Genomic DNA, 15610 nt, shown 5'->3' with positions numbered 1-15610 from the left:
AGCCAGATACAAGTTCAGAGCAAGCATGATAGACTGAAATTGTATATCTCGCTGTAGATGACTCTACTAGAATGCCCTCTGTGTATTTTTGAATGATTCTCTTTTTTTGCATCAAAATATCTATTTATTAATATACCAACATTAATGTACTACTTTACTCACAGGTCTAAAATACATAGTGTAATTTTTCACATTTTTATCTTTATTTAAACACCATGATTACAAATATGATTGTAGTTGTATGATTACAGTCATAAAGAACACCCCCCTTCACCAGTGCAAGATTACCACCACCCATTTCCCAGATATTCCTCCTCCCCACCCCATCCACACCTGTACTTGAGACAGGCTTTCTATTTCCCTCATTCATTCACATTGTTATGATAGCTTTCAGTGTAGTTGTTGCTCTAACTGCACTCATCACTCTATGTGGAGAGCTTCATGTCATGAGCTGCACTTACACGGATAAATGGGGGGAAATAATGGTTGGGACTGAGGCAATAAAAGATTAGAAATGACCTTTGTAGGGCAGTATCAAGGTCACAATACAAGATGGATAGTATGCATATATAAACTATATGCATATAATACTATCAATATATATTGTACGCATGGGGGCACTAGCCCCCGTATGGTTTTGGAAATGGAGACCAAGGAAAAAAATTTCCCAACATAAACCAGTGCTGCAACAGCCTGCCCTCCTCACAAAGTGCATTCCCATTAGTGTAGAAAGAGGTATTGGGAAAGCCTGATGACCCTATAGTGTCCACCTGGAGCAGCACCCAGAGAAGGCATGGAATCCAGGGGAGAAAAAGGGAGATGGCTGGGGGCATGCCAAGACTCCCAGCACTCCACAAGCTAGGGAGAAGGCCTCTGGCATGGGGTATCTCCAAACCCCATACCTGGCAAGAGCTGGCCTCCGGAATCAAAGGAAACTGGAAGCCAGATATCTGCCCGCCCTCCTCCCCATGCACCTTCCCCCTGGAGTATGGAGGGAGGAGGGAAGTCTGAGGACCGCTAAGAGTCCACCTGAACCCACTTCTGGCCATCTGGGCCGGCACCCAGGGAGGACCTGGAGTCCAGGGGAGAAAGAAGGGGACGTCTGGGGTCCTGCCAAGCCTCCCAGCACTCCCCAGGCTAGGGAGAAGGCCTCGAGCATGGGGCCTCCCCAAACCCCATACCTAGCAAGAGCTGGCCTCCAGAATCGAAGTGGAAACCAGAAGCCAGATATCTGCCCTCCCACCTTCCCTTGCACCTCCCCCCTGGAGTACGGAGGGAGGGGGAAGCCTGAGGACTGCTAAGAGTCCACCTGAACCCACTTCTGGCCATCTGGGCTGGCACCCAGGGAGGGCCTGGAGTCCAGGGAAGAAAAAAGGAGATGGCTGGGGGCCTGCTAAGCCTCCTAGCACTCCCCAGGCTAGAAAGAGAACCTCTAGCATAGGGTCTCCCCAAACCACATACCTGGCAAGAGCTGTATAAGCTGAGTTTTTCAGACCTGTTATTTTAGTGTGAAAATTTCTTTTTTTTTTTTTTTTGGTTTCTAGGCCACACCCATTTGACGCTCAGGGGTTACTCCTGGCTATGCGCTCAGAAATTGCCCCTGGCTTGGGGGGACCATATGGGATGCAGGGGATCGAACTGCGGTCCATCCTATGCTAGCACTTGCAAGGCAGACACCTTACCTCTAGCGCCACCTTCCCGGCCCTGAAATTTTCTAATTTCAGTCGTCACATCCTCTTGATGCTTATTAGTTCTCCAGTCAAGTCTATCGATGTTTTGTTTTGTTTTGTTTTTTGAGCTCCCTGAATATCTTCCATAATTCTACTCTAAACCTCTTATTTTAGAGGATATGTAGCTGTCTTCTACTTTTTGGATTATCAGAGCAGCCATCTTGATTCTTTGTACTGCAAAATTTCTTCATTGTTAAGGCTGTAAATTGCTTCTTACAATGTGGAGAAATAAAGTTCAGGGGTTAAAAGATAAGCGCAGCCGTGCTTTTTGGGAGTGGGTCCTGGAGGGATTATGCTCCTTGGTGTCTCTGTGCTGGCTCCACAGGAAGAAGGCAGAGAGCGGGGCAGTCATCCTGTTTAAGACTCTGGGTGCCCAATCACATGGCAGGAATCAGCCCCACCTTCGTTGGGTGGGGACATCTTACTGGGTTGGGTCCTGGAGGGATTCTGATCCTTGGTGTCTCTGTGCTGGCTCCGCAGGAAGAACTGAATGATTGTCTTTCTGAAAGAGCATCAGCAGGAATAAGTTTCCAGGGAAATTAGCATAGGGAAAAGTCATTAAAAATCTATGAACTTTTTTTTTGTTTTTTGGGTCACAGCCAGCAGTGCTCAGAGGTTACTCCTGGCTCTATGCTCAGAAATCACTTCTAGCAGGCTCAGGGGACCATATGGGATGCCGGGATTCAAACTGCCATCTTTCCACTTGCATGGCAAATGCCTTACCTCCATGTTATCTCTCCAGCCCCTAAAAATCTATGAACTTTTAACTTCACTAACATAAATGTTTTTGTCTTTTTTTTGGGGGGGGGGGCTTCATATGTGCAAAGATGCACTATACTCCTGAGTCCCATCTCTGTAATTAATAATTCTAATTAAAAAGCAAAATTAACTAACTATCCCCACCCCCAAATAAGCCCATATAAATATGCACCACATTATCTTTGATACCAAGCTCATTACCAGTCAACCATTTGCAATCTGAAACCTAGAATGAAGGAGGCCAAAGGTAGAGGTTCACAAAAGCTATTTTCATCAAAATTAAAGTAAGATCTACACTCCCAAATTTTTGGCTTTGTTTTTTTCAGTAGGGAAATGGCACTATGGTTTGGTTCACATGCACAACTTTGCTAGATAACCTGGTATCTCTGGGAAAGCAGACTGGTTGTTCAAGCCACAATCAGTCACTGTCTGTCCTCTCAAAGGACACACTCCTGTTGGGACTGGAGCACAACAAGTAGGGCAATTTCCTTCTATACTGCCCACCCCAGTTCCATCTTCCAAGCCCACCAGAATTGATCCCTGAGTAAAAAGACAGGAGTAAATCCTGAGCACTGTGAGGTGTGGTCCCCAAAACAAAACAATACACCAAAACAAAAGACACTCAGGTGTCTTATACTTTTTTCTCTTTCCTTTTTTTTTTTTGGGGGGGGGGATGGTTTGACCCAGACCTAGCAGTGCTCAGGGGCTACTCCTGGCTCTGCATTCAGAAATTACTCCTGATGGGATGTGGTGGGGAATAGGCACTTGGATGCTGGGAATGGAACCCTACTTGCTTGACTTATTTCTCTAGTACCTAAGCCTTTCATTTCTTAATAGTGGGAAAGCTTTTCCTGGTTTTTTCAATATATTATCATGAAGAACGGAATACTAAAAGCTACATGAGAAAAGAAGATTGTGAGAGACCAAAACTATCTGTTGAAAAATAGCCAAAAATATAACTCATGAAAATCAGGGCCCAAGATTTTGGCAGGTTCTACAAAATCACACATTGACCCACCAACCTTTTGGGAGAATCAAATGTGGAGCCACAGTTCACCAGTTATCTATGGCCTTCCAGAATTATAATGGTATCTGAACAGAAGATATTAAGAGTCTTCACCTTCCTAGGTGTTATACATTGTATGACTGTAACTCAATCATGAGCAACTTTATCTGTGGAAAAATAATGGTACAGTATGAACAACATTGTAACCATAGTGTGTAAATTTTAAAAAAAGACTTGCATCCTAACTTGTGTTTTTCAGCCCCCCTTTGTGATGGATAAGTGGGTCATAGGACTGTCAGAAAATCAGGCTGTAGAATGCACTGTCACGTATGAGGTAAGTCCTGAGAGGAAAAGTATTCACTATTTCCTAATAGAGATTTATTTATTGGCACCCTCAGAGTGCCCTGATTTATGGGAAAATAAACTTAACCACCTTGACTCTGGGAGGATCAATATAATTACTCTAACAAAATGCTGGAGACAAGAAAGAATAGGATAAACTTACCTAGATAGAAACTGAGGTCCATGTTCATTCATTAGTTACTGATATAGCCCTTTCTGCATGGGGCAATAGCATGTTAGACTTAAGGTACTCAAATAGAGCATTACCTTCTTTGTGCTTAGTGTTTTGGGATAAAAATCAATGATTGATTCTTGATAAAGGTCTAGGATTCTTCCTCTATCACCAACTTGAGGCTGATCCTATTTTTGTTAGATTTTATGTTCCACAAATTTTATGTATCATGAAATAGAAAAACTTGTACTAAAAAGAGTAAGAAATTAAAACATAGTTGTTAAGTTTGCTAAGTGCATTTAGCAAATACAGGCTGAAATTAAGTCTATGATTAAGATAGATCTATACTCTGTTGGGGCTTATGTTTCAATGCTGGGAATAGATAAGAAAGAAGTAGTAAGGGTAGCATTAAGTCAGAGAGAAAGCAGAAAAGAGTTCCAATTGAAGAGTACAGAATGCTGAAGGAAGTAGAGGAAGAGCAAGGGAAAACCTGAGGTATAAAGGGCAGTGCCATGGCTAGAGAGTGGGGCAGTGAGGGGATCCTCACACAGATTTAAGGAGCTGCCATGAGTTTGGATCTACTGTTAGGTGAGAATGAGAATTGGCAATAGAGCTCATGCCTCAGATATGTGAGGTCTTGATTTTGATTCCTAAGCCAACAATCAAGAAATTCTATTTTATTTCAGAGGTTTTTTTCCTTTTGGCTTTTGGGTCATACCCAACAAAACTCAGGGGACCACATAGAGTGCCAGGGATCAAAAACAGGTCAGTAGCCTAAAAGGTTATTACCCTACCCAATATATATATGGCTGGTGAAGCCTATTATAGAGGATGGAGAAACCCTGTAGGCATATGATGAAGGGAAGCCACCATAGCACAAATCTCCATACACAGAAAAACAGCAGGCACATCTAATATTGGTAGGTTTTGCATTTTATTCATTCAGAACCGTTTAATAAGAAATCAGTATACGGGGCCAGAGAGATAGCATTTGCCTTGCAAGCAGCCAACCCAGGACCTAAGGTGGTTGGTTTGAATCCCAGCATCCCATATGTTCCCCCGTGCCTGCCAGGAGCTATTTCTGAGCAGATAGCCAGGAATAACCGCTGAGCATAGCTGGGTGTGGCCCAAAAACCAAAAAAGAAAGAAAGAAAGAAAGAAAGAAAGAAAGAAAGAAAGAAAGAAAGAAAGAAAGAAAGAAAGAAAGAAAGAAAGAAAGAAAGAAAGAAAGAAAGAAAGAAAAGAAAGAAAGAAAGAAAGAAAGAAAGGAAAGAAAGAAAGAAAGAAAGAAAGAAAGAAGAAAGAGAAAGAAAGAAAGAAAGAAAGAAAGAAAGAAAGAAAGAAAGAAAGAAAGAAAGAAAGAAAGAAAGAAAGAAAGAAAGAAAGAAAGAAAGAAAGAAAGAAAGAAAGAAAGAAAGAAAGAAAGAAAGAAAAAGAAAGAAATCAGCATAGAATGAGTCATTTAGGACAAATATTAAACTTGACCAACTCCCACTACTATATGATCCCTATAGTGGGTTATAGCCTATTGGACCCAGAACAACCCGGGGGAGGGGGCAGGGAATCCCCAGAACCAGCCTGGGCAGCATCACATCCTGAAATCCTTGCATTAAACTAGCTGGTTGGCCAAGGAAGGTGGGGCCACTGGACCTCCTAAACACAGCTGGGAGGCCCCAAAACAAATATACTAAATAAACAACAACAACAACAAAGCATGCAAAGAAAGATAGAACAGAGAATAAGGTACTTTTCTTTTATATAATAACCCAGTTATGATCTCCAGCACCATATATGATCCGTGAGCACTGGCAAGAGTGATACCTGAATGCAGAGTCAGAATTATGTCCTGAATATCACTAGGTGTGTCCCTCAAACCAAAATAATAGTAGCTAGTTCTAGTAGTAATTTTTTAATAAAACAAAAGTTGTATTCACTTTACTCACTCCTGAGAGGCTTTGAATCTGATTTGTGACATCTAGTTATGTGGAGGGTAAAAGGAGGTTCAAAGAAATACAGTGGTGAGTCTTGATCTGGTGTCCTCTGTTTTGCTTATCCTTATTCTTAAATCCTCTAATTCATCTCACTCTTCATCTTTAACCTAGCACCCTCCATGAGCTAATCAACCCCCTGAGCTCCCCATACGTGCCCAGTGAACCTGATGAACTGAAGTATTCATTCTTAGGCAGATTGGTGCTCAGATTTATCCAACAAAATAGTCCTATCAAGAACTCTAGACATAGGAAATAATTTTTACCTGTTAAATGAATAAATGAGTTTAAAATTATTAAATTTAATGATTTCTATAATAAGTCAACCACTCTTTCTTGGAGTAAGGGTTGTTCTCTTAATAATGCTGGAGGGTTATGTTGGCGGGATGAAACCTCAGGCTCTTGCATATAGAGCTTGTACTTCCGCCATTTCGGCTACATATTTGGAGGAGAGGGTGGAAATTCGGCCACACCTGGTAGTCCACAGGGCTTACTCCTGGCTCTGCACTCAGGGATCACTCCCAGTAATGCTCAGGGATTGAACCAGAGTCAGCTGAATACAAAGCAAGCACCCTATCAACTGTACTATTGCTCTGGCCCTCAGCCAAATATTTAACAACCGCATTGTACTAAGGGAGGAAAATGGTGGTTAGAGTTCCTTTAGTTAGATGGTGATATTTAAGTCAACTATAAAGTATTTATCTGATGAGTTATGATGGTATTCTGAAGTGACTTGGTAGCACTAATACAATGCCTCACATGATGCTAGACTTTCTCCCCTTCTGCTTTGATAAATGTATGTATGTGATCCTGAGTTATTGTTTCTTTTTCCTCCTCCTAATCTTCCTTCTCATCCTCTCCTTCTCTTCATCCTTTTTTTCTACAGAGTGATGTCAGAACTCCCAAAAGCACTAAACATGTCCATCCGATTCAATGGAGTCAAATGAAAGCTCAGGACGAAGTGAAAACAGTCCAACTGGCCATACAGACAATACTCCCCAATGCAGAGGTCAACCCTCGGAGCAGGTCTGACTCAAGTAAGTTAGAAATGTATGCACTGGGGGTGGGAAAAAAAAAAAAAAAAAGAAATGTATGCACTACAGACTAGAAGCCAAACATTTCCATTGCATTCTCATGTCAATTTCTAATACACTTTATCCTTATGATTTTAAAATAGTGGTTTTTATTAACTGATTGTAAGGAGAATCGTGTCTATCTTAAAGTCTAATCTGAGCATACTATGCTAAATTTTAGTTCTTTGCTAACCATGATAAATGATGAAAATTAATGATTACATTGTATTGACAAATAAAAATACATATATAGGAGCTGGAGAGATAGTACCAGATTTTTTTTATTTTATTTTATTTTATTTTATTTTATTTTTTTTTTTTTTGGTTTTTGGGTCACACCTGGCAGCGCTCAGGGGTTACTCCTGGCTTCATGCTCAGAAATCACTCCTGGCAGGCTCTGGGGACATATGGTGCCGGGATTAGAACCGATGACCTTCTGCATGAAAGGCAAACGCCTTACCTCCATGCTATCTCTCCAGTCCTGATAGTACCAGATTTAAAGTGTTGAGGAACTTGCCTTGCATACAGCCAACCCTGGTTCAATCCCTAGCACCATATTTGAACCCTCAGGCACTACCAGAGTAATCCCTAAGCAGTGAGGAGTAAGCCTTGACAATGCCAGGTATGGCCCATCTACCCCTCAAGACACACAGATAGGTGTATACTGAGTTTCCCAAAGGGAGCCTGTAGATAAAGATATGAAGGTGCATATGTGTACAGTGACCTTTCCTGTGAAGGCACCATTATCAAAACATTATCAAGACTCAGCTCTTTGAGACTGATACACTCTCAAAGCACAAGCGTAAGCAGGAGGAAGATTCAATGGGGTATTAGAAAGGAAAAAAGGTTAGAGAAAGAGAAAGGAGAAATGCCTATAATGAATAGTGGTGATAATGACTATAAGATGACATAAAGAAACATTCTAGAAAGAGCATAGAAAGGCCAGCTGAGTAGTTACTATTAAAATGCTTGTTTTTGTTAGTTTCTGGGAAGTTTCTGATGTTCACTTTTGAGGTGCAGAAATTCTAGCCTAGAGTTCAGCTCTGTGGAGTTGCAACAAGCTAACAAGTCCAGAGAAAATGGGCAGGAAATCCCTGTGATTCATTTGTTATTCTTTATTCACTTATTCATCATTGGACATTTGGGTTGTTTCCCTGTTCTGCTATTATACTCAGTGCTGCAATGAACATGGTGTGCACATATACTTTAAAATAAATGTTTTTGTATTTTTGGAATAGGTTAAGGATGTTTCTCAATAACTTTCCACTCAGAAGACATACTGTTTCTAAGGTCTTTCATTGTAAAGCAATAATATCATCTTACATTATGATTTTTAAAAAGTTCTTATGATTCTAATTAATTTGCCCTCTTCTAAATAATTAATATTTGTAGGACACATTTTTCTTCTGTGGAGCTTTCACAACTGGGGTAGCATTTGATCCCTTCAGCATTCTTGTGAAATCTGTGCTCATCTTCTTTCTCCACTTCTGTAATTTTTTTTTTTCCTAAAAGCTGGTTTTCTCTATTTCCCAATCCTCATGAAAAATAACTGTCAGTCACTTCTAAGTTCCACATAGTTCAAATCCTACCATTTTATTTTATCTAATTTTAATTAATATTATTGTTTTTGTTTTGAGGGCCATGCCCAATTGGGCTCAGAGCTTACACCTGAGCTTTGTTCTCAGGAATGATTCCTAATACTAGCTAGTACTAGTAGTACCAGTTATTATTACTGGTACTACTACTGGTACTACTTTTGCAGAAGATAAACCCTTGACCTTCCTTTGATTTGCTCTGATTTTAGATATCCCCCCCTTTTCTTTCTCTTCACATAACTATTAACCTTTCTTTTCTTGTTTTGTTTTGTTCTGGGCCACACTCGGAAATTACTCCTGACTCTGTGCTCAGATATTACTCCTGGCAGGCTTGGGAGCCATATAAGAAGCTGGGGATTGAACCCAGGTCAGCCCCTTCTTTTCCAGAGATTTGGGCCATAACTGAGTATTACGTGTATTTCAGAATCTGTATCCCTGATACCCACAGCCCCATGGAGGAGGTTATATCCCCCAGTCAAATCAGGGCTAATCCATTGGAAAGGTGCAGTAGTTTTGTGGTTTGCATAGAAGCTGGGAGAAGAGAAAAGCCAGAACACAGGATGTCTGCAGGGCCAGAGTGGCACAGCAAAGAGGCTACTGGCTCACCCTAGTCTCCACCTGGCTGGCAGGACATTCTAGAATGGACACACAGCTCAGACAGGAAAAACCTGAGGTGTGAGAAAGCAGCTACTGACACATATCTTCTTATAAATTATTTTCTTTTCCTTTCCTAGTTTTTTATTTTTGGTGATGCCAGGGATTACTCAGACTACCCCAATAGTGCTTGGAGGCTTCCAGGGCTGTACCTGGTGATGTTTAAGGAGAAACATGATAGGGCAGTTAAATCAGCTCAAGCTTGTGCTCGGAACAGTCCCTAAATGCTGAACTATTGCTCAGCCCCAGTTTCATTCTTTTTCAAGTTAAAACTATTTTTAATTAATTTTTGTTTATTCTAAGACACATCTGGAACTTACTCTTGACTCTGAGCTCACGGATCACTCCTGACAGAACTCTGGGGATTATTTGGGAGCAATCCCTGAGCTCAGTTGGCTGTGCCCCTTCCAAATCAAATGGGGTGCCCAGGAAGCAAGGCAAGCAGCTTTCCCATGTACTGTCTCTCTTGCTCCCTTAATTAATTATTTTTGCTAGGGTAGGGACTAAATTAAGGTTAATGCCACCAAGCTCCATCCCTGCCCCTCCTTTTTTTTTTTTTTTATAATTTTACAAGTTGATTTTGCCTCAAGCCAACTGAGTTTGGCAGCACTGAGAGGGGCTTCAGAGTTAGTTGATAGGAGGATGGGAGCAAGGAGTTGTCTAAGAGTGGATACTCAAAAACCAGACACACTCAAGAGCTGTTGGAATTGAGCCTGATTTATTGGGAGTTTGCTTCATATTTAAGCAAAAAATTATCAATAGTAGTAAGTTGGGTAGTTCAAGAATGACATGTTTTTTAGCCATACAATTAAACATTGTTTGTCAGCACAATAATTAGACAGCCATCTAAAAATTATATGTATTTTATAAATTTTTGTCATCAGTTTTATTTACCCTAAATAGAAATCATAAAAATACTTGTATATTTAACTGGCAGAGGAAATACCATGATCACAAAGGTGGTTTTCCCAGGGTGAGGCTTATTGATTACACTCTAGATGTGCTGATCCCTGCGACTTTCCCAAATGTGGGAAACTCGACTGCATCATTTGTGGTAGTGGGGGACTGCGTTTGCACTCTCTTCTTAAAAATTAAAAAAAAATATATACTTATTCTTTCCTCTTGGATATCATTTTTACTAGTACACTATTAATTAACAAAATACAAGTGCATTGACTATTAATGCTAAACCAAGGAACTATTGTAAAAAGGGGAGCAGATTAAATTAAAGGACCAAATATTCTCATAACCTATATATTACTAAGTAACTGGCCAAAAATATTATTGTTGATTCTACCAGCTTGGAAAAAATATTATTGTAGATTCTACCAACTTGAGAAAAATATTACTGTAAATTCGTTCAGCAGCTTAGGGCAAGTTGTTCTAGCAATTCTTGTTTTAATGCAAGGGGCAAAGGCACACAGGTTTTTCATCGATTCAGCATTGTTAGTTCTCATTATGCATTAATGTTTCATAAGCTCATTGTTGCTATCCTGCCAAGAGCTTACCTAGGGCACAACTGACCTTTTTCAGCAGTGTCTACCAGATCTGCACCCCCTTTTTCAGGGGTTTGGCTAGACCTACCTAGGCCGGGGGCCACAACAGATTAATTTTTTTCATTTGAGGACCTATAAACAATAACCAGGCAGTCCAGGGGTCACTCCCAACACTCAGTCATTACTGTGCAGACCTAAGGTGGTAGAGAGAGAGCATGGGGATCAAACTGAGAGTCTAGTAAATTCAGAATCAAGGGCAGGCACTCCAGCACGATGAAGCTATATCTTCAGACTCTAACTCCCCCCCCTCTTTTTTCCCTAACATCTTCTTGTTTGTCAAGAAGCTTCTTTTTTGTTTGTTTGTTTTTGTTTTGAGGTCACACCCAGTGGCACTCAGGGGTCACTCCTGGCTCTGTGCTCAGAAATTGCTCCTGGCAGGCATGGAGGACCACATGGGATGCTGGAACTCAAACCACTGTCTGTCCTGGATCGGCTGCACACAAGGCCAACACCCCACTGCTGTGCCATCTCTCTAGTCCTTGGTATTTTTTATGCAAAAAACATTTCATATTTCTCAATATCAGAATCCCTTTTCTGAGATAGAAACAATCTTTCCTCCAAAGTATCTCCAGTCATTCTAGTCATCAGAACACAATTTTTATAGCTCTTATGAATTTAAAAGTGCTCATTGATAAAAAATATATTTTGTTTACTAACCATGCCCTTGTTATCAACACACTTAAAGTAAAATTTCTAGAAATGATAACTAGTTAAGTGAGAAGATGAGACCTGGATACAGAAAGACCTGGAATTATTGACTGAGACTCTAATTAGTTACTTAGCCCCCAAACTCAGTTTTGCCATTTATGCAGTGAGACATTAGTATTATCTGAGATGATTTTTGGAAAAATTGGAAGGGATCATGTTCCGAGTAAAGCCTCTGAAGCCATGCCAGAGAGCATGAGTAACCTTGGTAAGTTTAAGTGCTTCATGTAAAAAAGAATGTATTTGTAGGGTACCAGAATGATAGTGCAGTGGGTAGGGCACTTACACTGTACATAGCAAAACAATTCAATACTCAGTCACATATGGTCCTCCCATGCCCTGCCAGGAGGGATTCCTGAGTTCAGCGCCAGGAGTAACTACTGAGCATTGCTAGGTCCCCCCCCCCAATTTTTTTTTTTCCGGGGCCAAGAAAATAGTACAGCATGTAGGACACTTGCCATGCACAAAGGCTAACCTAGGTTCGATCCCAGTGGTTCCCCAAGTCCCATCAGGAATGATCCCTGAGTTCAGAGCCAAGAATAAGTCCTGAGCACTACTAGGTGTAACCCCAAAACAAAACAAAGCATTCTGTGAGTAAACTGAGTATAGCCCAAAATTTAATAAATAAAACCCAAGAAAGTCCCCACCACCACCACCACCAAATCAAACAAACAGAATAACAGTATTCAGGGATTCTGTAAGGCAGGAGTCTCAAACTCAATTTACCTGGGGGCTGCAGGAGGCAAAGTCAGGGTGAGGCAGGGCCTCATAAGTGATTTCGCTTACCGAATATTCACAATAAAAAAATCACATTAGTAAGAAAAAAAATCACAAAAAATCGCATTAAACATTTACATACTCCGAACAAAACTGCTCGGGGTATGCGAATGTTTAATGCAATTTTTTTTTCTTACTAATGCGATTATTTTTGTTTGTTTGTTTTTTTGTTTTTGGGCCACACCCGGCGTTGCTCAGGGGTTACTCCTGGCTATCTGCTCAGAAATAGCTCCTGGCAGCACGGGGGACCATATGGGACACCGGGATTCGAACCAACACCTTTGGTCCTGGATCGGCTGCTCGCAAGGCAAACGCCGCTGTGCTATCTCTCCGGGCCCTACTAATGCGATTTTTATTGCGATTATTTGGTAAGCGAATAATCGCGAATACTGCGATATTTGAAGGCCGGCCGCGGGCCACAAAATGTTGTACGGAGGGCCGCAAAGGGCCCGCGGGCCGCGAGTTTGAGACCCCTGCTGTAAGGTGTAAGCACCGCCAGAAGTGATCTGAGAGCAGAGCCAGGAGTACAAGTATAACTGGGTGTGTTCTCCCCCACCCCAAAAATAAAAACCCAAAATGTATGTGTAGTGATACCAGGAATACGTTACCCAACCCTAGAATGTCTGTATAGCATCAGGCATCCCAAAGAGGTGTGAATTACTTTGGGGTACGTGAATTATCTTGGGGGTATATGAATTACCTCGGGGGGGGTACGTAAGTACCCCCAAGACAGTGAATTTGGCTTCAAAAACTCTCCTTTTCTCACAAAGGTGCCGACTGCCAGTGGTTGGACACGCTGCGCATGCGGCAGATCGCCTCCACGTCGTCTCTGCAGCGTTCACAGAGCAACCCCATCCTGGGCTCCCCTTTCTTTCCTTACCTGAACGACCAGGACTCCTATGCCGCAGCTGTGCGGCGCACACAGGTGCCCCTAAAGATCACCCCCATCAACCCTTCCCGAAGCTCCTCGCCTACCCAGTACGGCCTGGCCAAGAACTTCTCTTCCCTGCACCTCAACTCCAGAGACAGCGGCTTCTCCAGCCTTAACGCTGATGTCTCTTTCGAGAGGGGCCGCTACTCCAATCGGAGCAGGAGCAAAGGCGACCGGGCCAGCGTCTCGCTCAATTCTTCCCCGAAGGGAAGGTACGAAGGGAAAAGCCAACATTCTACCCCGTCGCGGGAGAGATACTCCGGGAACTTCTACGGAGCTTCTCCTTCTCCGCTCAAGAGAAGCGCCAACGAGCGCCGGGGCCCAAGGACCATCCCCGGGATGCCCCTGGACCCAGAGAGGGATGCCCAGAAGGATGCTCAGACGGATGCTCAGGGCGAGAACAAAGTCAGCGAGGGCGGGTGGACCAAGGTGGTGCACCGCAAGAAGCCACACAGGCCCACGCAGGCCAAGGCCAGCAAGGAAAGAGTCCGAGGGAACTTTCGAGGAAGGAGAACCTTTTGATCGTGATGAACGATTTTTATATTCGGAGACGATTGGCAGAAAGGAATCTTCCATTTGGGGGATTTGGAGAATAAAGTAGCTGCTCATTGAGATCACAGCCAAATCAAAGGGCCAAATCTTTCTTGTACAGTGGTTACCTCACTGGTTTCCCAGTGAGGTTCAGACTTCAGATATTATTCTTCAGTGTTTCTCCTAAACTTTTGATTTTGGTTTTCGTTTGGTTTTTGGGACATACCTGGTGATGCTCAGGGGTTACTCCTGATTCTACACTTAGGAATCACATCCTGGCAGTAATCTGGGACTGGCAGTGATGTGGGATTTGGCAGTGATACAGGACACCGGGATCAACCCGTTGTCCACCGCATGCAAGGCACATGCCGTGCCCTCTATACTATATCTCCAAACACCCTTAATGTAACCTATTCAGAGGCAAGAACCTGCTGTCATTTGCCCCTAGGCACTGTTGTTCTGTCAAGCAGGTCCAGGAGTGGACTGGAATTGAATCAGACACTAGCAGTGGCTGCAGAATTTAAGGGAGCACCTAAAAGCTTAGCAAATTAGTTTCCTAATGCAACATTTGAATATGTAGAAATTAACACTAATGGCCTGAGCCATTACAGCAGGTAAGATGCTTGCCTTGCATGTGGCAGACCCAGGTTGGATTCCCTGGCACCCCATATAATCCCCCAAGCATTGCCAGGAGTAATTCCTGAATGTAGCGCTGCCAGGTGTGACCCAAAAACAAAAACAAAAAGCAAAAAAAAAAAAAAAAATTTAGGTAAAAGCAGGATCACTGATTCTTTCTTTTCTTTCTCAGGACCCAATACAAATAGACATTGCACTGCTGCTGATCCTGTCTTTATTTAAATTTTATTATTTTGCTCAGCACAAAGTCTCCCCTCCCTTCCTTCTTGTTGTTGCCATGAATGAAAGTCAAACACATGCTCCATATATGGTGCTGTCCTGGGCACTTGCTTTAGCTGTAGGACTCGTATATCTATACAGCCTAGGGGGTCCTAATAGCAGAGTCACTGGCACACACATACTCCGCACAGTGCAGGTGGACAGCACGGGGCATTCAACTCCCTGACTTGTGCTTACAAAGCAGGAAGTTTGGGTGTAGATATCTACAGGCCTCATGTGAATATCTTGTATAAAATATTGATTAAAATATCACGTATGGGCTGGGGAGAGCTCAAAGTTATGGTCCAGGTATATATACCAGGTTCAAAACCCAAACATCACAAAAAATGACCCTGAGCGCCAACCCCTCCAAAAAATATACCATTTATCTTGTCTTATGAAATGTAGTTCTTTTGGTTTTATGGTTTGGTTTGGTTTTTATATCTCCTTGAATTTTACTTCCAAGGCAAGCATCTCTATTGCCTCTTCCTAGTCTCAATACTGCTGGTTGGTATTTATTTCATTTTGATATGTGAGTTTTTATTGTGGTCAAAAGCTGGAATGATTTAGCTTATTATTTTCTGATAATAAACAAAGGTCATCAAACATGCTGTATATTGTGCTACCTTGTTCACTCATTGATAGTTATAAAAAGCAATAGCAATAACAAAAACCCCAAAAGCGAATTGCCTAGGAGATTTGTGGGTCTTTCTTTTTCTACACATCCAGAATTACTTTTGGATATTATTGCCAAGGGAGAATCAATGAGAGGAACAATAGTTCATCTTTGGAGATGTCAGCCAAAATAGACACATGGGGCCAAAGAGAAATGCAAGTTAATGTTCTTGCCTTGTATGCAACCAACCCAGGTTCAATTCCTCGTACCATATATGGTCC

At 42.1% G+C, this 15610-nt stretch overlaps 1 protein-coding gene and 1 non-coding gene across 2 annotated transcripts in view; both read left to right on the top strand.

Moving 5' to 3' along the window:
- Nucleotides 1-13909, top strand: part of MAP3K20 (mitogen-activated protein kinase kinase kinase 20) — a 199224-nt gene extending 185315 nt beyond the window's left edge. The window contains exons 18-20 of the mRNA XM_049773534.1: nucleotides 3755-3829; nucleotides 6884-7034; nucleotides 13128-13909. Coding sequence (XP_049629491.1) covers nucleotides 3755-3829; nucleotides 6884-7034; nucleotides 13128-13810 — 909 coding nt within the window. The 3' untranslated portion in view covers nucleotides 13811-13909. The remainder of the gene's footprint in view (nucleotides 1-3754; nucleotides 3830-6883; nucleotides 7035-13127) is intronic.
- On the top strand, nucleotides 10242-10405 carry LOC126010150 (U1 spliceosomal RNA). Its single transcript, XR_007496284.1, has one exon. It is a non-coding gene; the product is annotated as a U1 spliceosomal RNA (small nuclear RNA).
- Nucleotides 13910-15610: the final 1701 nt, after the last annotated feature.

The sequence above is a fragment of the Suncus etruscus genome, chromosome 5 (assembly GCF_024139225.1).
Source record: "Suncus etruscus isolate mSunEtr1 chromosome 5, mSunEtr1.pri.cur, whole genome shotgun sequence".
NCBI classification, from domain to species: Eukaryota; Metazoa; Chordata; class Mammalia; order Eulipotyphla; family Soricidae; genus Suncus; species Suncus etruscus.
The sequence above is the reverse complement of the archived record's forward strand: the minus strand, read 5'-3'. Positions and strand labels throughout refer to the sequence as shown.